We start from the raw sequence: 23630 nt of genomic DNA, 5'->3' as shown, positions 1-23630 counted from the left end.
TTCACTAGAGCTTTGCTCCGACTACATTCGAGTCTGACCCTGGTCACACACCTAGCTTTGGTGGATGAGTCTCCCAACAAGAGTTTCTGTATTCAGTGAGGCTTGAACTTAAGAGTCGAGACCTCCCTTAAACGACATCAAGTTGCTTACCACTCGAGTCAATTCTTGTTATTACTCCACTTGTATTCTATGAGACTCATTTTGGTCAATATTTCCATTTCTTTGTGAAAATGATTTGGGAAACTTTCAGAATACGCACTTATGAGAAATTTCTTATCATCTAATGCTACTATAACCTTGATTGATGACTCCTTTCATTAATAATTTTGCATTTCATGTACTTATTTTAGTTCGAGTTTCCGACTTAATATGAACCATTAATATTCTCATGGTTGTCTATATCACTTCACTTTTGCTTGAATCTCATTTCTAGTTTAGTCCAGTACTAATATAGTCATTTGCAAACAACATAAACCATGTATCTCATCCTTGATATTTCATTTACTTAATACTGGTTTAGCGAGGAAAGACTCATATTTATGTGATATAGCATTACAGTATAGTAATACGAAAACCATCTGTTACTTTTCCATGCTCTAACATTCAATTTGTCATTTCGATACATAACCTTAATTAAGCTAATAGGGTTTACATTATATATAACTTAAAAGAGAAATGGAATAATTTAAAGAAAAAAGGGGAGGAAGTAGTATAAACTATAACTTGAACGATTCAAACTCAACGTTGAGAAATATAAAGAAGACACTAACATTCCTTTTTCATATGTTATACCAGAAACATGAAACTACCTCATCAAACATCTGAATTGTTTAAGTCTTAAACGAACAGAGCATACTCATAGTAGCTAGCTCCATTCACATTAAATAAATGAGGTAATGTCAAACTATCAATATCAGTATATCACAAGAGATACAATTAATTAATATAGTAGTATATAAAATATCAAAGTTGACACTTTAAACACCCCCCCAAAAAAAAACCTCACATCTTCACATATGTGCTGACCCTATCATGTCATGACACCCATATTTACTATGGACCATATTTGGAAAAAGTAGTTATTCTATTGCTAATTGTGGAAGTAATTGTAAATTGTTGAATTCATAGTTAGTTGTTAAGTGTTAGTGGTTAGAGTTTAGAGTTTAATTTTCAAAATACTAGGTAAATAGTATTGCATTGGTTGATGGGTCGAAGAAGGCATGGTCAACCGCATGAGACCCCTTCTACCTCATCTCATTAATGATCAAAATACATTTATTTTCGAACGACACATGGACGATAACATCTCATCAATCCTGAATTGACAAATGCTATTAATCGACAGCACAGTGGCCCCAACCACCTCGTGGTCCTCAAACTAGATATGAATAAAGCTTATGATAAGATACGTTGGCTTTTCCTACTCAAGGCTCTCCAAGCATACGGATTTCGAGCACACTGGGTCCACCAATGTATTTCCACGGTCTCATATCGAGTCATTATAAACGGGAAGATGATTGAACTGTTTCGACCTGAATGTGGCCTACGCCAAGATGACCCTTTTGTCACCATATCTTTTTTCCCTTCTATATGAACATACTCTCTCGTATAATATGACATGTCTCACCGATATTAACCTCATGCAAGGAATCCAGATCCGACGGGGTGCTTAAATTTTGCCCATTGGTCGGGTCGGGCCTAAATCCGGGTCGAATTTTTGTGTCCAAAGCCCGCTATTTTGGGCCTAAATTAGCGGGCTTTTGCAGGCCAAAACGGACCGGGCCAAAAAATAGACTAAAAAGTCGTTTTTGGCAAAGCCCGCCCAAAGCAAAAAAAAAATACGGACGGGCCGAAAAATTCTGGCCAAAACCCGGCCCAAAAATGGATTGGGCCGGGCCAAAATGATCAACTCTACAATATAGTTAACTAAATGGGATATTTAAACAGTCACTAGATTTTGGATAGTAATGTTTTTCTTTCTAAAGTCTGTTCTTTAATTGATGTAAAATTTTCTTCCTTTTAAAGTCCTTAACCTTTCTTTGTTTCGATTTTTTCCCTACTTCAAAACTGCATCTCTAAAGATTCTCTGAGGGCATATGAAATTAATGTAATAACCTTCTTCCAGTTTTACCACTTTCTCTCTCCTCCTTTTCACGATAATAGAGATCTTGAACACTTCCACCTTTTACTGCACATAATCTCCAGTCTAAAACCATCTTCAATACGCCCCTATTTTGTTGTCAAAGTAGAAACAAAGAGCTACTTGTATTTTAGCAGAAAAGCAGGAGAATTTAAGCACAATTATTGGTAACGGTAATTCAAATTCCTGCTTTAATTTGATGCCCAAGTTAAATTCTTTGAATTTTATGCTCATTTAAGCATCTGGGTGTTGCTTAATTTTTAGTGGGATTCTTTATAATATGAGTTTATGTTAATGGATTGTTACTTTTTTGCTGTTTAGTCTCGATCCGTTGCTTAAATTATCACCTTTTTTGAGCTAGATCTTCATGGTATGTTATTGGATGACTTGGGGTAAATTTCAACTAAAAAATAACTGGAATTTTATGCTCCAAAAGTTTGGGAAATGGGGTTTGAGCATGGATTATAATGCTGCTGTGCATTTGAGAAGCATGCTGAAAGAAAGTGTTTGATGTGAAATTGTGAATTGATTGCAACATTTGAGTGAGAATCTGATAATTTTGTGGGGATATATCAAGTGTTCCTGAAATTGGATGTTCTTTGAGAAATAGCTGCCTGTTTGTTGAAGGTAAACTAGATTTGTTTAAATGGCTTCTATTAGAAGAACACTTTCTCCTGTTCCCCGTCCAGGTTCGAGATCGAATGGGGAAGCCTGCTCAGTGGCGTCCCCGTTATCCAAATCATCTTCAGTTGTGCAGAACCCTTTACAGCCTAGTGGATTATCATATTCATCTTACAACTCATTAGAATATGCATTGTATAGAATGCATAATTTTATCCTTGGTTTGTTCTCAAATAGATCATCGCGCTCTTTAGATAGATCGAAACCGAAATGGCAAGTCTGGAAGAGGGCTCTCCTACAATTCTTAGTCTTTTTTTTGGTTGGGGTCTTCATTGGAATGACTCCTTTTGGTTCCACAACTTTTCCTGGAAGAATCATGCCCCAGCATCAGAGACTTTTCTTTGATATGATCCCTTCTGCAGTCAGATATTCGTCCTTCAGTGCCAGAAATATTTCCGCTGTAGATGATACCCACTTGGAGGATCACGTTTCCATAGATGAGAGGCAGGATATTGACAATACTACCTCGCAAGAGCTACAGCAAGGGTTAAAGGAGCAGATGGAAAAGATGTCTAGTGAAACACTTTCTGGTAGACCATTCATTGAGGATCCACCGTTGGAAGTTCGCAAGCTCTTGATAGTTGTCACTCCTACGTATACTCGACCATTTCAAGCTTACTATCTCAATCGGTTGGCACAAACATTGAAACTTGTCCCACCACCTTTGTTGTGGGTTGTGGTTGAGATGAACTCTCAATCTGCAGAAACAACGGAAATTTTGAGGAAGACTGGACTTATGTACAGACATCTAGTTTGCGACAAGAACATAACAGATATGAAGGACAGAATTGTTCACCAGAGAAATGTGGCCTTGGGACACATTGAAACACACCATCTTGATGGAATTGTCTATTTTGCAGATGATGCCAATGTTTACTCTGTTGATCTTTTTACACAACTGAGGCAGATAAGGTAGCTACCTCTTTCATAGTTGCCTTTTGTGCTCTATGTTTAATATCTTATGTCCATTTACAGCATTTAAGGTTGATTTATCTACAAATTTTCTTTCCTTTTCAGTTTTAATTGATAAGAACTTGTGAGTAATGATTACATCATCTCATGTAATCTGTTCTGCCACTAAATTTTCTTTTGAATTTTGCATTTTGAGATCTTGGTCACATCACTAAGAATTCTGATTGGCTCATCATAATTTCATAATCATCTTCAACTCTACCTACTTTTCACCCTTAGCTTTAAATTATGTCCTGGCTAGTTGGCACTTGCAGCTTCATGCTGTGTATAGAGGACAAACAACTCACTCCTCTCGCAATATGTATCAACCTTTCTCCACCACCAAGCTTAGAAGATGAAATTGTCATTGGAGGTCAAAATTATACATGAATTGCATGATTTTCTTTCTTGGCCAGCTTATGATGGAAATTCATATTAGACTAAGTGACAAGGTCTTATTATAGCAATGAAGACATCCCAGTGATGACTGATGAGGTCTTTTAGCTAAGGTTTGGTCACTCTGTAAAGATTCACAACCTTACTTTAGAAAACAGCTATTTTAGATAGGTTTAATTAGCAAACTTTCATTCAAAGCACATACCGATGTGGACTCCTCTCCTTTTAAGTTGTTTTGATCTACTTGTTGTCCCTTAGGGTCACAATTGTGTCCGTTCATGTGCCATTAACGCCTTTAGCAATTGTCCACTTCTAATTAGTTTTGACGCAAGCAGAAATGAGTTATTCCTTCCCATGATGTTTAATCTTACAATATTTGGTGGGTCATCTTTTTGAGTTCTGAATGGCTGTATTTGTTATTGTTTTCTCTACCCGGAATCAGGATTATCCCAGTTAGATTTTAGAGCAGAATCAGTTACCAATATCTGGCTGTGGTACATGAGGATATTGAACCCTGATATACCCTAGCTGATATTGCCTTTCGCCTTTGGTTCTTGAACATATGTGTATTCTACTTGAGGAGTTGGAGAATGCAAATATATATATAAAAAAAAAAATATGATGTGTCTTTATTCTGGCTATATCACCAACATAGCGTTTTAGTCTTGACGATAATTAGGTGTCCAAACTCCTAGGTAGTTGTTTGAATTCTCTTATCCCTGGAGGTCAGTGAGTCTGAGTCAGCAATTTTCAAGACCTACAGTATTTTCATTAAAGCAGTTATTTCTACAAAAGCAAGACCCATTGCACAAGCATTTTCTGCTGTAACAGTTTTGCTATGCAGCACCTTAGTTGTGCTGTAGGGATCCTTTTTGTCAAAATATCTGCCTTGAACTGTAAACCAAAAGAAAAAAAGAGCCTTTGACAACAAATGAAGGAGACTCTAACTTCTGGTCAATCAAACCCCTGGGCCATGCCAGATTTTTGTTTATTAAGAAGTAGACATATATGTTTAAGGAGTAAAATTTGGGATCCCTTAATAACTTGGAACGAGTTGAGGTTAGACAGAATGATACACTTCTTATCCCAAAATCGCAAGTTGAGTTCATGATCCCAGAGTCGCATGAATGTCTTTCTTAAGGGAATACCTAGAAATAGGCCAAGATGATTATTGATTAGACATAAATAGGTTTAGGTCTTACCTGAGGATTTTGTCTACCCTTTTGGATGAGCTTCATTATCTGTTTGCTGATGAAGATTGTTTAGTCCACTTGTCTTCATTGAATTCATAAAGCTCAGTTTTGTGCTCAATTTGACCAGCTATCAATTCTTTCCAATTTTGAACTGATTTTCAGTGGCAAGCTGATATATAATAGCATAAAAATCGTACATTGTCATAGTTTTGATATGTTTGCTTGATGCCTGCCGCATGCGTGACCACGTGGCATCTATCATCTCCACTTGTAATTGATATCAGTGATGAAGTTTATACTTATTAAGTATTTGACACTCTGTGATCAGTTTCTTTGAATATTTGCACATTACATTATAGTTTGTCACCGTAGGCATCACAATAAAATTCGAAGTGTTCTTTATTGCTCCGGATAAATATATCATGAGTAAATATTTACTTTATCAAATAAATTGGTGTTTCATTTTGGTGGTTAGTTGACCGAGTACTGTGTACGTTTATGAATTATGCCTCCAGATGGTCTTTTGTGAGAAGGCTCTATGGAAAAAATAAGACCACTGTCTATGCTCTTGTACTGGAGGGAGGTTTGGTCTTCCGGTGTTTACCCGTGTCTGGGTGAATCTGAATGTCATTCTCCTTGTCTTGGCTTACTAAATGGATGAACAATGATTATAGCTTTCTCGGATACCCTTTTGGTCGGAATGTGCAGTGTACTTTTTTATTTCCTGTAAATTAGATCTCTTAACAGCTAGTTCTGTACATCTGTTGGTGAAGAGGTCCAAAGCTCTTGGCAGTTGATCTAGCATTAGCTAGGGGTTTGACTCAATAAGAATGTTACAGATGGTACATTTTTTATTACTACTTATAACTTATTAGTGTCTTTGCTAATGCTAGCTCCCCTCTAATACTTTTTGATTCCCTGGTATATGATCCCAGGAGATTTGGGACTTGGAAATTGGCCACACTTTCAGTGACTCGAGGTGCAAATTTTCTTGATGGTCCTGTATGTAACGGGAGTGACATAATTGGTTGGAAGACTCGTGAAATGACTCGAAGATTCCATGCTGATATTTCTGGTTTTGCTTTCAATAGTACCATACTATGGGATCCAAAGAGATGGCACCGCCTTATCCTTGAGCCTATTCGGCAGCTTGACACTGTGAAAGAAAGATTCGTGGTTGGTCTCTTAATATTTTGTTGCATACCTTGGAAAACTAGCAATTATAACCACTTTCAGTGGGAAAGAATTTCTAATCTCAAAGTGGTGAAGCTTTGTGCTTGTTGATCTCAATTGTTATGATATTCCACTCTCCAATGTGTATCTCTCGCTTAAATTGGGCATAATTTTTGAATAGAATAACAATCTATAGAAATTGGAAATCCCGTATATACTTGTCAGTCCTCACTATAATTGGTTTCCAGGAGTTTCTTCTATGTAAAAGAGGAAGGTTAGGGACAAAATCAGATGTTTTATCATGAGAAACGAGGTTTTGCATCTGGCATTTCGCGTGTTTTATTGAGTGTGAACTTTCTTGCTGAAGAGGAAATCATTCAATTGCATGTACAAGGCTAATGCATCTTTTTTATCCATTTTCTATCCTCAGGCGAGTACATTCATTGAGCAAGTTGTGGAAGATGAGAGTCAAATGGAAGGGTTACTAGAAAATTGTTCAAGCATCATGGTGTGGCGTCTTCCCCTTGAATCATCTTCCTCCTCTTATCCTTACCAGTGGTTAATAAGCAGGGATATGGAGAAGCACCTTTCAACTGAAGTAGTCTGATCAATCTGAAGGAAAAAGGTACAAGAACTTTCTACATTCTTTGTTTAACTGTAATTAGTTGATACTAACAGACAAAGGGCAATGTTCGAGAAAGCATAAATGGCTTGCTGAATGCTTGATTGACCAAAATAACTAGTTATACAGCAACTCATTTGATACTTTATATTGTTCTAATTATTCAGGCTTTTCCCGAGATCCCTACTCTTGTTTTGCTTTTGCGATAACTCCACGCACACAATGTTTGGCTCCTAGGAGTCTCAGACTCGTGAGTCTTGGGCATGGTTCTGTACCTAATGCTTTCTCCCTAAGCACTGATAACACTCTTTAATATTCTTAGATGTTCACCATCTTTGACTACCATTATTATGAGATCTCTTAGGATTTTGACTCCTATGTTTAGTTGCTCTGGACAAAGACCATCAGCTACTAATCTACCAGAATTCCTGAAAAACCAACTTCCTGACCATGCGCAAAACCTTGTTTATCATGGCAGTTGAAGTGTTGCCCCCATGGGTTAGCTATGAAGGAAACTGATGTTTGCAGATATTAATAGTTTTTGATTTGAAGTGCATATACATGTAATACTTCCTTTGTCCCATAGTCTACTCATTTCTTTATCTGTGTGACCAACCTGCACTGGATATAATGATGGGATGGAGAAAATGTTATTTATATTTTTATGGAATATGGAAATTTGTAAACTCAGCATCATAGGCTTTTGATAAATTCGTTGGGTACAATCCCCCTTCTAAATGCACGAAAAACTAATGATGCTTCATTCAGTTAACTTCTATCCCGTTATTTTTTCTCTTAAATACCTACTTCTTCTTCCCGCCCTCAATAACTGTCAATTCTATTATTTGCAGAAAGAGAATTTGGTAAAAGCATAGAATTCTTTGCACATTACCTTCGGCTGCAAGAATTAAGAAAGTCTTATGCTGTGAGCATGTTATCCATACATCAACTGCAGGTTATACTAAGATTTGCACCCCCCATAAGAGGTGGGAGTGTATCTAGGACTCGAATTCTTCTTGTGAAGCTAGGCATTGAATTTGTACAGATTTTCAGAAATCTTCTGCCCTCGTTTAAGTCGGCTAACTTAACATATAATATTTTTTCTTAGAAAAGATGCAAAATTGCAGTGAAATTTCTATGCTAGGATGATATATTGTTCAAAATAGATTCATGACTGAGATTTGATGCCCTTTTTGTGTTTTTTGGGTAGTCTCAGGCTCATGAAAAACAGCACTGTAACTTGTGTATTTCCTTGTGAGTAATCTCATTGATGATACATGTGTATCATTCATATGAAAATGAAAGTTCTGTGTTACACCATATTTTTCATGTGTTGGTTCTACTTTTCAAAAGGTGGTTAAGTAATGGAAATACATGTAATCTTTTCGAGATCTCTGATCCGCTTTTTTAAGCGATTGAGAGAATATATAGCAAACTTGCAAAATCAGTTTAACAATGGGTATAACTTATAGGTGGATTCTGGTCCACTTTGACTTGTCAAACAGATCTGTCTTGAACCAGCTGAAGAAAATCCGACCAAAATGGACCTGAAATGTCCGAAAGGTCATACTTAAAGCATGGACATTGAGATTGACTGACATCAACCAGACCTCTTGAAATAGCACTTGTGTCGAAATCTGCAAATGTTTAGGTGCTTCCAGGAGAACTATGGAGGCTTTGGTCGAAACCTGATTAGATTTGAGAAATCTATTGCCAAATTCAAAGGAGAACTATGGAGGCTTTGGTCGAAACCTGATTAGATTTGAGAAACCTATTGCCAAATTCAAGGGAAAATTTCGAGAGCCCACTAGAATCAACTTTTTAGAAAAAAAAGTAAAATATTTATATTAAATTGACTAAATACAATCCTATCTCGAGCAACCCGTCTGACGTGGTTGCTTATTTTTTTCTACTTTTTTTTTTTCTTAGTTGCAATATATTGATTTTGTTCACTATTCATGCAACACTATTTGACTGTGATTTTACTAACGCATAAAACTAAATATTATCAAGTAAATAGTCAATGTGGTACGGTGATAAATTTTATTGATCCATTACCAGTAAAAATCCTAGGAAGTAAATATATTGCAAGATTCAATTATCTTACTTGTTACTCGTGTGATAAGATTGCTGCTAATATAGTGATCAGTCAAATGAAGAAAAGCCCACTAATGAAATGCATATAAGAAGAAAACCTGCAGTTCCTTTATACTCATCCTAGTATAAAAAAACCAAAAGTTAGTAATGGGGCTCTCACTTTGCTTCAAATGGTATGAGTGCATTTCACTTCATTCTATTCTTTAAATCTTATAAACTGATATATACACACTTTTCTTATGTTTCTTCCACAGTTCTGAAATATTGCCCATGATAGACCTCATTCTTCTTGCATTTCTCCATGGTACCTTCTTCTCTTGCATTCTTCTTGTAATCATCTTCGCCATTGTAGTCTGCCTCTTGCTCGCGTTTCTAATCTCCCTCCTCCTCCTCGCCCTAGCAGACGCTTATGAAACCTTGTTGTTGTTATCCACCTATGTTGAAAAACTAAGGGCTAACTTCATGTTGGGCATAGTTTTGGCACTCTATAGTACACTACATTTTGTAGTTTTTCTTGCTTTGGCCTTCAAACCTTGGGTTCAACATGTGTTCCTATGGCGTAAATCAATGGCCTCATGATGCACATATTGTAAGAATATGTTTTGTTTGAGCGCATAGAGAGACGTGCACTTTGACGAAGATTGAATCTAAAAAGTTTAGGTGAGATCAAGTTTGATGGTGCAATTGATCCGTCTCTACATTTGTTGATGGTCGAGGGGGTACTTCTCACAATTTTTGATGATGATGATAGCCCGCTATCTTGAACATATCTATTGTTTTAGGAACATTCTACCATGGCTACACAATTCATATTTAATCATTGCATTGTGAAAATAAATCATTGATAGTAAAAATAATTTCACACTCAATAAGGGTGTAAGTCTTGTTGTTTTAATAATGAAAAGTATTGTAAAATTTTTCCTTGTATATGAATACTTGAAACTTAAGATGGTTTCAATATTGATTTGGCTCTATGTTATTTTATTTCATTGTAATACGCGTACATTACACATTATTATACTTGTAAAGATATTAATGAAAATTTCCGTACTCATTCCCGCCCCTTTATCCATGGCTGATACATATTCGAAATCTATGACCGGTCCAACGAGCACCCCGCCTCACCATCCACTTGGGTATCCTTAACCACCTCATATCCTTCTTATCACCCACATCATAAAATTAAATTCACATATTGGGTATATCAACATAAAAATTCAAGTCAACCTTAGTCTTTAAAGAAATCCACATACAAATATTAAAATTGAAAGACCACAACGTTATGATAATATGTAATTAACTTAAGTTAGTCTTGTACATGAAAGAAAAATTTATAGGATGGGGCAAGGCAGGTGGAGATGAGGTGGGATGAATCAAACCTGAATTTCATACTAGTCATACTCAACTGATACAACTTTCATCTTCATTCCCACCCCCGCCATCCACCAAATCTCCATCCATCCTCACCTAACTAAGATGAATGCGAAACTATCTCTATCAGACTTGTCCCACTGACATCCCTATATATTAGTTAGGATAATACTAGTCATACTCAGTTGATACAACTTTCATCTTCATTCCCACCCCCACCATCCACCAAATCTCCATCCATCCTCACCTAACTAAGATGAATGCAAAACTATCTCTATCAGACTTGTCCCACTGACATCCCTATATATTAGTTAGGATAATACTAGTCATACTCAGCTGATACAACTTTCATCTTCATTCCGACCCCCACCATCCACCAAATCTCCATCCATCCTCACCTAACTAAGATGAATGCGAAACTGTCTCTATCAAACCTGTCCCACTGACATCCCTATATATTAGTTAGAATAATTCACAAGATTGAAATTCTCTAATTTGCTAGCATAAACTAATTACCATTAGGGCTTTAACCATGAACCTAAAAGGAACAGATCTGAGATGAAGTGTCGCAGTTATTATTTCAGAACAAAATTTGGCAATTTTCTCTTCCATCCTAATTGAAAAACAAATTTGTTTTCCACCCGCCAGTTCTTCCACAATCCACATACTTCACTCTCACAGTCTCACCTCAGTCACCTGGCAACATATTTGACACAATTTTACCAATTCAAACCTAACCCTTTTTTTCCATTAATGATAATATAACATAACCCAATCTTTTTCCTTATAAACATTATATTATAGTCATTGATAGTATAAACTATGAGTTTTTCAGCAACTGATCTTTCCTGTGGACTTTCATCATCTTCAATCACTCTACCATCAATTAAAACCCACAAATCTTTCAACCCATTTGATAATTTATCGTGTTCCAATCTTCAATTACCCTTAAATTTAAGGCTTCAAACTACAAATAAACGCATTTTTTCCCCTCATTCTTCAATGGCAGGAACTGGGTCTTCTTCAGAATCTTCTGTTATGGCGGAGGAGAGAGAAAATGGCGCCATTACTCCTGTTTACGCTCCTACTCCCCCTAATCGAGAGCTTCGGACTCCTCATAGTGGGTAATTTTCTTCATTTTTAGTTTTGGGTTTTTTTGTTTCATTTTATATTATGCTAAATGTTGGAACTTTGATTGATTAAATTCAGTTCATTTCAATTTTTGCATAATTTGACTTGACCCACAATGATCTTGAAATTAGCTGGTTTTTTGTGCATATTTTTGTGTGTGACCAGAACCCCAAATCAAATTGAACTTGTTTGACTTTGTTTTTTGATTAGTGTTTGAACTTTGAAGATTTTTTTTACAAGTTTTTTCCTTGATCATTACAAGGCTAACTTCTTGTCTATCTTTTGTAAGTTTTGTTGTTCTTTTGTTTAACCAATAGATGGTCGGACCGTCGAATTGTCTGATAAAAGAATTTGAGTAACTCTTAAGATAAGTCAATGAGTGCAATGAAGTTGAGTAGAAGTCTGGATAGTAGTAAATGTGCAAAGTTTTCTTGAGTTTGTGCACATATCAAAATATCATAGCAATTCAATCATGATGTATTGTGTTATCCTATGCACCCTCTTAATTCTAGAGGAGAGGTTTAGTTTCAAGACGAGGTTCGAACAGTCAGGCAACATATCTATCAATCATTTGAAGTTTTGAACACCCTCTTGAGGCCTTTTTAGTTTTAATGGCTTCTTGTTCCAGAGCATATATCTGTTAATCATTTGAACCCGTGGCATACATTAATTACTTCGAATAGGTATTGCATGTGTCACTTGATGTTGAGACTGCACATATGTAAATGTAATATTGTATGCTTAGGTGTTTAAATTGTCCTCTGAATTTGAGTAGTTATTAAGTTTTTCAGTGATGATTGTTTTGCTTTCTCCTTTGGTAGATATCATTTTGATGGGAGCAGTAGACAATTTTTTGAGGGCTGGTATTTTAAGGTCTCTATTCCAGAAAGGAGGCAAAGCTTCTGCTTCATGTATTCGGTTGAGAATCCTGCATTCCGCAAGAAATTAACTCCCATCGAAGAAGCAAAATATGGCCGTCGATTTACTGGAGTTGGGGCTCAGATTCTTGGCGCTGATGACAAGTACATTTGCCAGTATTCGGAAGAATCACCCAACTTTTGGGGAAGTAAGTTTCTGAATGATTCTGGTTTATTTTTATATGTCCTCATTTCGGTGTCATTTTGAATTAACATGTAGCTTCCAAGGAGTAGGAAGTTAAATACGCTACTCAAGTGGCTGGTTCTTTATTTTTTCTTTGAATGTTCTTCAGTATGTTTATGAGTTTATCCATTATCCTAGGGTTTGGTTACTTTGATTCTTCAATCTTTTTTCTACTTTTTCTGTATTTTAAGATCTTTGAAAATGAAACAGACTTGTTTCTTGCTGTGAATTTTGCATTCTTCCGATGCCTTTCTTTGTGAGCCTTTCTTCCTACCCCTTTAAATAATTTATCATAATATCATTGCACTTAGTCATTTTTAATCCTGCTGTTACAAAGATGGCAGAAATATTAAGACATTCTTCTTCTTTCGAGTGCTCAAAAGGTACTCTTGTACCCTAGCACTAAATTGACTTTTTGTTAACGTATAGGCAGGCATGAGTTAATGTTGGGAAGTACATTCAAATCTAGCGGAAGTTCACAGCCTCCCAACAAAGAGGTTCCTCCAGAGGTGCCATATACTTTTAAGTCTTCAACTATATCTGTATTCACATTTTGCATTATGAATCTTGGAAAGCAAGGTACTTGTTTTGGCATCTGCTAAAGTATGAGACTATGGGTTTCTGCAGTGACCTAGTCTGTAAAAATTTAAACATGGCCTTACATGGGATAAATTGTGGAAATCATGTGTAAATTGCTGTCCATCTACTGCCATGTCTAGTAAATTTATATACTTCCTCCGTTTTTTTATTAGATGTTACACTTTTCAAATCACAGACTCCTAGATAATTTTTGGAGAGGAGAGAGATAGAGAGAATGAAAAACAAAAGGGTCCCATGTGAACATGTGATAGGAGAGAGATAGAGAGAAGTTATTACCCAAAATAAAAGTATAACATCTAATTTAAAACTTCCTAAAATAGAAAGTGTAACATCTAAAAAAAAACGGAGGAAGTATGAAAATTGTTTGTAGATGATGACTTTATGTGAACTCTATATTTGTGAGGAAGAAACATATGATCAGTTACTCCATGTAAGGCATGAACATTTTCTAATATGGGCTCAGGATCCAGCATTCAGTGTGCTTATGTGAGTGCTTGTGTTATTCATCATGTTATGAAGGGTTGAGCTTAAATTTTATTAAGCTCATGAATGAACCAAGTAGTCAAATATGCAAGATCAAGGTTAGGACATCAAATTACATGGAAAGTCCCTAAATTTCACAGTTAAATGATACCTACCAGCAACGGTCGCTCTAATCTCCTATGACCAGTGAGGAATTATGAGGAGAATAATAATCTTTCATTTCTCAGAATGTCAATGAAAGGAGTGACTGGTTTATGGAAGAAAATGCTGCAAATTGCATTTTTTGCTCTAATTCTTGTCTAATGATTGCTTCTATATAAGTTGTTTACCTATAGTATTACATGGTGTTTATACAATTGTTTTGCAGGAAAATCTTATTACCATTCCTGCTGATTTATTTTGACGGTAATCTTCTATAGGAATTCAATGAGAGAGTGTCTGAAGGTTTTCAAGTGACCCCACTGTGGCATCAAGGATTCATTTGCGATGATGGCAGGTGAAATTATATCCAGTGGCATAGTTTTGTATTTTATGTAGTGTGATAAAAGACGTATGTTTATGGTATTTTCCTAACTTTTGTCTTTTTCTCTGATCTGTTGTTTTATTTGTTCTGCATGTGTTATCTACTATGTTGCAGACTTAGAGTTAGCCTGCTCCTATGTATCTTTTTGAGACCTAGCTATGTCAAAAGATCACAATAGTTATCTTTAATTCTTAATGATAAGGTGCTCAGGATGGCTTCTGATATGCCTTGCTTTGGGGGTTAGTTGTTCTTAACTGATGTTTATGGCTAGTCGAAGTATGTGTAATATAGGCCTTTATGTCTTCTTATTCATCAAGTCACCTGTCTGCAGTTTTTAGTTTTTTACTTTGCATTTCTTCAACAAGACCTCTTCTCTCGCAACTTTGAGCGGGTCAATATTGTAGTCACCAATTAAGGACTTAGTATTTATGACGAGTCTTCTGTTTGAAGTTTGAACCCCTGGCTCTGTGCATCTACCTTGTCTGCATACTGCCCTCATAGAAATCATCCTTTGTTGAAGGAGCTATTTAACTTTCTTGTATGTGAAACGTGCACTTTTATTTTCATGCAATTTAGTTTCTGTACTCTGCTCTGGACTTGGTATGTTAATTTTCTTGGCTGACATTACAGTTCGCACTGCATGCCTTTTCTGACAGGTCAGACTATGTCGAAACAGTGAAAACAGCACGTTGGGAGTATAGTACCCGTCCTGTATATGGCTGGGGTAATGTGAGCTCGAAACAAAAATCAACTGCAGGTTGGCTTGCTGCTTTTCCTGTTTTTGAACCACACTGGCAAATATGCATGGCAGGGGGACTGTCAACAGGTACTTCTATTCATCTCCATTGTTCCTTGGCTTAATGCACTGAGCTGTTTCATTATAATTTGTGCAGTTGGAACTTGGAAGGCATCACATGTCATCTAATTAAAATGACTTAGTGAGGGTTTGTTTTATAGGCTTGAGATTTATTATGGTGAGACTAAAATATTGTTTTCTTTTCTGCCTTAGATTACTAATTTGCTGTGTCTATTCTTGTTTTTGATTCCCTTTTGTCATACTCTTTCATGATTTAAGAGGCTACATTGACCTTCTATTGCAGCTTTACTGCAAAAATATGAAATGATGTTGTTTGCATGAAGCCTTTGATCCTTATTAATATCCGGCATACCCGCTGGACTATCAGTAGTATTCACTGTCTTGATTGTAACTTGGAACATTTTCTCATGTTGCTTCAAATCAGTTTCAATGGGTGTTATATTGTTTTATTGGATTTACACGTGGATATGGTCTTTGTTTCAGGTTGGATCGAGTGGGATGGAGAAAGATTTGAATTTGAAAACGCGCCTTCATATTCGGAAAAGAACTGGGGTGCAGGTTTCCCCAAAAAGTGGTTTTGGGTAAATGCAATATTCTCCATCTCTGATCCCTTGAGTACATGTTTTACTGTCCTCAGCTCTTAAGACTTGCATTCATGCCAACCATTCTTCTCAAATAATCATCTCAGAAGTAGAAAGCATGTGTTCCATGCTCTAAATGTGAAACACTTTGTTGATAGGATGCAGTCTGATACTTATGCAGTTCTTGGCCATTTGGGTGAATGTTCAATGTTGAGTTCTTTTTTTGCCCTCCATTTGAACCGCAGGTCTGCTTTATTAGCTATATTCTTTGTGCACTTATCAGCCGCCCGATTCCCATAATCAGCTAGTAAGGCTGTTTCTTAAATCGCCTCACTACCTTTTCCGAAAAAAGAAACAAATACACCACTGAAAATCTAAAGATACACCAGTCTTTTGCAAGAAGTAGACCTGAAAAACCTCTGAAGTCACTGAGGAAGCTGGTGAAAAAGAAGTGAACACTTTGCTGAGGTTTTTCTTCGTGTTTGTTTTTCTTCAAACCCCCAATCTCGAAAACAACTCTTTTTCTCAGAAATGAAATGTTCCAAATTGTTCCTGGAAATTCTTGCTCCCATTGAACCATTTGTATATATGAATCAGGATCCCGATTCATGAATTCTCTTTTCAATTGAGTTGATTCAATTAACTGTAACTTAATTCTTTAATAACTGTAACTAAATTCTTTAACTTCTAACTTGAAATTGAACGCGCGAGCAAAGGGGATCAAATCCCCCCCGTGGCCCCCCTAGCTTGCTCCTACCAGGCTATAACTGGAACTGATATCAATCCACTCACTTTCTAGTTTATAGATAACTTGATGTTCTATACAAAGGCTGCCCATGAGCTTATCCGCTGAAATTTGAATGCTTATCTATTGAACCTATTTTCTCAAAGACAAACCTGGGAAAGAAACATCCCTAGTACCTCATTTTTTCATTAATTTAAGTGCCTATATAGTCTGTCAATAAATGACGTTAGCACCAGAGTTTCCTTGCTTGGAAGTCAATTTTTCCTGTGTCATCGGTGTACCTCACACCTGCTTCTGCCATCTGTCTCACTAACCTTTTCTTCACACTGTAACATTCTTTTCTTTATTTTAGATTTTTATTTTGTAGACAGGCTTCTCTTTCCTTATACCCAAAAACTTCCTACAAATCTCTGAAATTGATTTATCTTTCAAATGCAATCTTGGCGTATATGTTGATTACCCAATGAAATTTTTCTGTTTGTCATTTGATTTCACCTCTTTCTCCGAAATATTGTTATAATTGATGACTATTGGCTATACTAGTCCACATTGATTAGCTGTACAAGTTGATTGAAGATATTTTCCATCTTTGAATTATCAATCTTAGTATATTTGTTGTTTACCAAATAGAACTTTTTCTGTTTGTCATTTAATTTCACCTCTTCCTCCAAAATTTTGTAAATTTGATGACTATTGGCTATATTAGTCCACATTGAGGCTTGAGCTGTACCTAGCTTCTCAACTTTGGCAGTTGATTCAGGTTATTTTCCATCTCTGGATTACGAGTTTATGAATTAAATGCATTAGGCAATTGCTTTTGTGCTGTATGATTTTGCATTAAGGGAAATTCAGGATTAAGAAACTTTTCCGTTGTCCTTGCTGCTCAAGTTGCTTCCTAGACTCAAGGTTTTCCATCTGTGCAACAGTGACTGTTGACTCTAATACTGTAGTCTCCATGCAGATTTTTTTTTTTTAGTGATTGGTGGACTAAACTAAAAATTCCCTTCTTTCTCCAGGTCCAATGCAATGTCTTTGAGGGTGCAACCGGAGAAGTTGCTTTAACTGTTGGAGGTGGGTTGAGAGAGCTTCCTGGTGGCAGAATTGAAAATGCGGCATTGGTACACGTTTCTGCAACTATATGTTATGTCATCTCTACTCTTCAATTCTTTCTTTCTTCGATATTTGTGATCCACAACTTCCTTGTGGACATTGTTCTCCCGAGCCTTAAGTAATAATACCTGAAAGTGCATTTATCATTACTATGTTTGCTGCCTGGTTATATGGTTGCCACTAGAATTTTAACTTTGGGATTCAACCTCCTGTTGGCTGCTTGGGCCTAAAACGTGATAAATATGGAACACTGAAATAAACTAGAAATAAGGCCTTATTAAGGGAGAAAGATGGATGACAGTGCACCATGTTAGAAGTTCAGGTAGCTAAATGGAATAAACGAACAGCGAATGTTACGTACGCATGAACACAAATTAAATACATGAACTAATATAACAATCGGAAGACTGGCAAAGAACAGAGATGCTAAAGTATTTTGGTTCTGTTTATTCTATGGAGTCTTTCTCAAAAAATGACATTATTTATTGCAGCATAACAAGTAATAACCCATGAGTTCTGTACTTCTGTTACAGGTTGGAGTGCACGACAGAGGAATTTTCTATGAATTTGTGCCATGGAACGGATCTGTCGAGTGGGAGATTGCTCCATGGGGTTACTGGAAAATTTCTGCTAACAACGGATCATACATGGTAAGAAGAACGTCAAATATTTTGAAATGCTAACATCTTGTCTTTGCTTTTTAACCATGCACAACACATCCCGATATCTTCGTTCAAATTGAATAGTTCTCTTTAGCTATTCCTTTTGAGAAAAGAACCCACATATCAATATTTCATGTTGAAACGGGATAGATACAAATTAACTTTACATTTTATTTGGATAGGAATCGTGGAGGTAGAGTCTAAAAGGTTAGGTATTAGGGAAGGAGAAGGAAGGGGAAGAAAAGGAAGTAGATGGAAGAGTATTGAGCTTGAAAATGAATTTTTTGAGTTCTATTCCCCTCTCCCATGTTATCCAATCAACGGAATTCCTCCTTTTTACTCCATATTTTCCTATCCGGACTCACTCTTAAACTGCGTCCCTCCTTGCATAACCCTCCCTCGGCAAAAGTAAATTCATAATGTCCTTTCTCTCTCTATATATGTTTCTTTACCTTGTGTAGGTGGAAGTAGAGGCGAAAACCGAGGATCCAGGTACACCTTTGCGTGCTCCTACCCCAGAGAATGGTCTTGCTGTTGCTTGCAAAGACACTTGTTTCGGTCAATTGAAATTGCAACTGTGGGAACGAAGATCAGATGGCAGCAAGGGAAAGGTCCTTTATTTTCTGGCACTTAAGTTTGTTCATTTTCTCAATAATGTTTTTCTTGTCAGCTAGTCAAATAGTGCTCCAAGTCTGGTGAGTCTGAGCTTATTTAATCTGTCAGATAGAAAGTTTGCTTATAAGTCATTAAGCATACATGTACTATGTAAGGGTGTCTTCTCTTCACTCGATCTTTAAAAATATTGACAAAACTGGACTTATTTTAAACTTATTTAAACTGAATTTTATTAATCAAATCCGACTTTTGCTAATCATAAGAGTGTTTAAAGTTATCAAAACTGATTTTTGCTAGTAAGTATTGTTTTATCATACTAATTTACTAAATTCACCGATTGAATGTCATGTTCATTGATCATAATATTTTTTTTGATATATAAGCTGATTTTTACTTATCAAAAGTATCTTTTATTATTATTTATCTCTGCAAGAGAGGATAAGGCCCTAGTGAGTAGTAATCACCAGGATATGGCTACTGTCCCTGAAGTTCACAGCTTGTCATGGAGCTTTTTTGTCTCATAGTATAATCTCAAATCATTGTCAAACTAACAGCTAAAACAATTAGACTGAGGGATTAACTTTCTCATGAATTGTAACTACGCGAGTCTTCACCCTCTGCTGGGGGATGAAGAATGGGGTAGTCACTGTTACACTTTTTTTTTTTGAGGTAAGGGATATTTCTGTGGAATATTTATTTGCAAAAAAAATGTTATATTTTGAAGGTTATCTTGGAGGTAACGAGTAACATGGCAGCTCTGGAGGTAGGTGGCGGACCATGGTTTGAGGCATGGAAAGGAAGAACCACAACGCCGGAGATTCTGAGTGCCGCTCTTAAGGTTCCCATTGATATGGAGTCAGTCTTTGGTTTCATTCCATTTTTGAAACCTCCTGGCCTTTAAGCTTGGACCTTAATCTTGTCTTCTGTATGTAGTATGTTCTTTCACTATTAATTGCATATACTTTTATGAATAAAGGTGAAATATCTTATTTTATTCTAAACGGTATGCTATTTACTTACGGAGTGTGTGTATAAAGAGCATGATACTTACCAAGCTAAGTTTGATCTAGTGGAAAGGAGAACACATTCCAACCTCGAGGCCTGTAATTAACCATTGGGTATCTTAAAGGCTTAGGTAAAGGAGACCTATGTAAGATGCTTTGGATTCTAGAATAGGCATTAGAATGGGTTCCATTTTCTATCTTAACCGAAATAGTAGTAAGTAAACTATTAGTTCGGACATAATATCTAATCCCCTCATTGCAATTCCTTTAATACCGTGAACACAACTGCTAATAATTTCTTTGATAGAAACACAGCTAGTAACAACATTAGGCAGTGGCATGAGTATTGGTCGGTTATGGCTGGGTCTTGTAGTGGCCGACTGGCTGCAAGGAAGTTGCAGTTTCTGTAGCCGCGGTGTGCGACTGCCCCAGTAGAATAATCGTATTAGGTGCGTCTTTAGGGCTGAGGCCTGAGAGGGAGTCACTAACAAGTCACACCAAACAAGCACACTAAAGCTTTTCCTACACTAGTGCTAAAATCTCCTGGCTCCATCTCGGAGGCAAACTAGGCTCGTACCTTTCTGGGAGGATATTGAAACCCCCGTGGCAATTATGAGAATTTTCTCTTTGGATTCCTCCAAACCTTTAAGATTGTGTTTTCTCAGGCTGAATTAAAGTGAAATGAAGTGAATTTAACTTAACTGAGGTAAAACTATAAGAACAAGTAGATGAATTGAACTGAGCTGAGTTGAAGTGAAATTGTGTTCAAAAGAATAGAGCCTAAGTAAAAGGTACACGTAATATTTGAGTTGAGGATCGGAAATAATATGAACATGCTTTATAAATCCGAGTCGTATTTTTGAAATTCAAGGCAATATCAATACTTGAACTATTTTTGATAAATCGCTTTTGGCATACAGGCGTTGTTTAAATTATGCTTTTGAAATAAATTTGGCACCAGTCGGGAAAATTCGTATAGTCAAGTTCTTCTCCCTCACACTCGTACGCCTAACGACAATTCATACATAATGGATCGTAGCTAAGATTTATCTCCCTATGTCAAATATACGTAAATTAGAAATTTCCCCAAACCATATAAAATGGCATCTCCTCTGCCTTCAAACATATTTGAGAGACGACTATTTTTGGGGCGGCGGAATGGCTGAGAGAGAGCGGCGGTGGAGAATTCCAGAGAAAAAGGAAGGACCTGTTCTCTTCGGCATAAAACAACTGAATTGAACTGAAATGAATAGTGATATTTGAGAGTAAAAGTATTGTCCAGAGCCGGACAAAACTTAACTTAACTGAAATGAACTAAACTGAACTGAAGTGAACTCAACTGAACTGAAAATAAGTCGGAAAGAATAGGTCTGGAGAGCCCTTCACTCTAAAATTCATGCATATTCATTAATTCATGCATCAAATTTAATATTTTGGTAGCAACGAATATTTAGTGGCACACCATTTTTCTTGAGGGAATGAATGACAGACCATTTTTTTTAAGGGAATGGTAGACTATTTTCTAAAGAGTTAATAATAGTGGTAGCCATAATAGTGAGACAGCAGCAAGCAGAGGAAGAAACTGTGTTGTAAGTTTCTGCAAAATTATACAAAATGAGTTATAGAACATTTTCTTTGAGCAATACATCCACTTCTTTATAATTGTGATAATTTATGAGAATAAAACATTTAATGTTGTCTAGTTAGGTGAGGTCTGATTAGAAATCATTCAATTTGATCTAATCAAATCTGGATATCACATAAATAAGTAATGGATATTTCAAGTAAAATGAAGATAACATAACTTTGATCTCTCACCACTCATTTTTTTGCCTCGTTTTTTAGTTTTTAAATAAAGGGACAATAATGGCCTCATCTGAATTTTAGCATATCTCTTTAATAATAGCTTATCTTTTCCATTAAAAAGATTTTTTTTTAAAAAAGGAAAGAGCTTTTATTTGAAGTTTAATGTGATAAAATATCTGTCAACTGTCATACGAAAACAAAACTAAACAAAGACAAAATAGTACAGATAATTGACTAGAGAGTAGAGAGTATCAATTCACTGGACGAGATTACATGATCGTATAACCACGTGCCAATTTAGGAGATGGGCTAGTATTATTTTTCTTTGGGTAGCTAAATTTTTTACCCGTAAGTTTAATGGGAGTATTTTAATTTTTTTTGATGTATTTTGTGTACAGCTCATGTGACCATACCTTTCGAGGAGAGGTAGTAGCTTAGTAGAGTATTACTCCGAATTTTAGGGCATTGTCTGGAGTTCGAATCCTCATCCCAACAATATGTTGGACATTTACTTTCGGGTTGTTTAGCTTTGTAGCCTAATAGGGGTTGGTCTCGGATAAATTATCTTTCCTAATAAAAAAATGTGATGATACCTTACATATTACATGTTTTTTGGCAACAAGAGTTTGAGGTGATGGAATAGTGGTATCGTCTCCCACCTCATATTCCTAAGGTATAGGGATCAAATCTTATGAGACTCATTTGAGTATTTCCCCTTATCCCCTCAAGCGAGTCCCCTTTCTCTTACCTTAAAAAAATATTTTTTTGGCAACAAGTAATACTTTCGTAGTATTTCATGTTACACAAATTCTTATATACGGCCGGCCACACGAGAAGTTACAAGTGTGGCCGCGCGCGACACGCTGTTAGCATGTCAGCTCATTTTCAAATGGTCATATCTCACTTGTTTCTCACCGGAATCGAGCTTTTGACCAGGCGTTGGATAGATATCGAGTCAAATTTTCATCTTCAACTTGAATCTTCCCCAAAAATATTAAGTATGCTGTGAGATATGACCTTTTGAAGTTGATCCTTATGCACAAATACATATAAACAAATGGAGTTACTCTTATGAACAGATGGAGTTATTCTTATGAACAGATGAAGTTACTCTTATGACCAAATGGAGTTATTTGTATGAGTATGTGATTACTTTTAACAATAAAAGGGTGTTACTCCTATAAAGAAACATGGTTACTCTTATAAGCAAATACGGTTACTTTTGTGAACCTTTGGGGTTACTCGTATGATTAAATGAGGTTACTCGTATGATTTATTAAAGTTACTTGTATAAATGAATTAGGTTACTAGAATGAATTAATTGGGTTATTCATAAGATTAAATGAGGTTATTCCTAAATTAAATGACATTACGAGTATGAATTAATTGGGTTACTTATGTGATAAAAATGGGGTTACTGGTATAATAAAATGGGGTTATTTTTGTGAACGATTGAGGTTACTTGATCAAATAGGGTCATCATCATATGATTAAATAAGGTTAATATTGAGGTTACTAATGAGATTACTCATATGAAAAAACGAAATTACTTTTGTGAACAAATGAGGTTACTAATTAGTTTATTTTTATGAATGAATAAGGTTACTCTTATAAGCAAATGCGGTTACTTTCGTTGACCTTTGGAGTTACTTGTATAATTAAATGAGGTTACTCGTATGATTTATTGAAGTTACCTGTGTAAATAAATGAGGTTACTAGTATGAATTAATTTAGACAATGAAACAATTTGTTCACGTCATCAATTTGTGTTATGATCCTGGAGACCGTAAGTATTAAGCCACGTGATGGCCCAATATAATCATGCCAA

The 23630-nt window shown here is 36.1% G+C and overlaps 2 protein-coding genes across 3 annotated transcripts; both read left to right on the top strand.

The window, feature by feature from the left end:
* Positions 1-2003: 2003 nt before the first annotated feature.
* Positions 2004-8478, top strand: LOC104885172 (probable beta-1,4-xylosyltransferase IRX9H). 2 transcript variants are annotated; one of them, XM_057392694.1, is made up of 4 exons: positions 2004-3733; positions 6297-6537; positions 6965-7159; positions 7324-7894. In XM_057392694.1, exons 1-3 carry the CDS (start codon positions 2787-2789, stop codon positions 7139-7141), a joined length of 1365 nt encoding a protein of 454 aa, XP_057248677.1. In that variant the 5' UTR covers positions 2004-2786; the 3' UTR covers positions 7142-7159; positions 7324-7894. The 2 variants fall into 2 exon arrangements, with proteins under 2 accessions (XP_057248677.1, XP_010668179.2); XM_010669877.4 differs by lacking the exon at positions 7324-7894 and adding an exon at positions 8008-8478 and having other exon boundaries at positions 2006-3733.
* Positions 8479-11189: 2711 nt separating this feature from the next.
* LOC104885180 (tocopherol cyclase, chloroplastic) lies at positions 11190-20011 on the top strand. The gene is made up of 10 exons (XM_010669885.4): positions 11190-11748; positions 12577-12821; positions 13286-13365; positions 14359-14435; positions 15119-15288; positions 15763-15860; positions 17622-17723; positions 18249-18365; positions 18839-18988; positions 19717-20011. The coding sequence occupies exons 1-10, from the start codon at positions 11447-11449 to the stop codon at positions 19891-19893; spliced, it is 1518 nt and encodes a 505-aa protein (XP_010668187.2). The 5' UTR covers positions 11190-11446; the 3' UTR covers positions 19894-20011.
* Positions 20012-23630: the final 3619 nt, after the last annotated feature.

The sequence above is a fragment of the Beta vulgaris genome, chromosome 2 (assembly GCF_026745355.1).
Source record: "Beta vulgaris subsp. vulgaris cultivar EL10 chromosome 2, EL10.2, whole genome shotgun sequence".
NCBI lineage: Eukaryota > Viridiplantae > Streptophyta > Magnoliopsida > Caryophyllales > Amaranthaceae > Beta > Beta vulgaris.
This window is presented reverse-complemented; position numbering and strand designations above follow the sequence as displayed.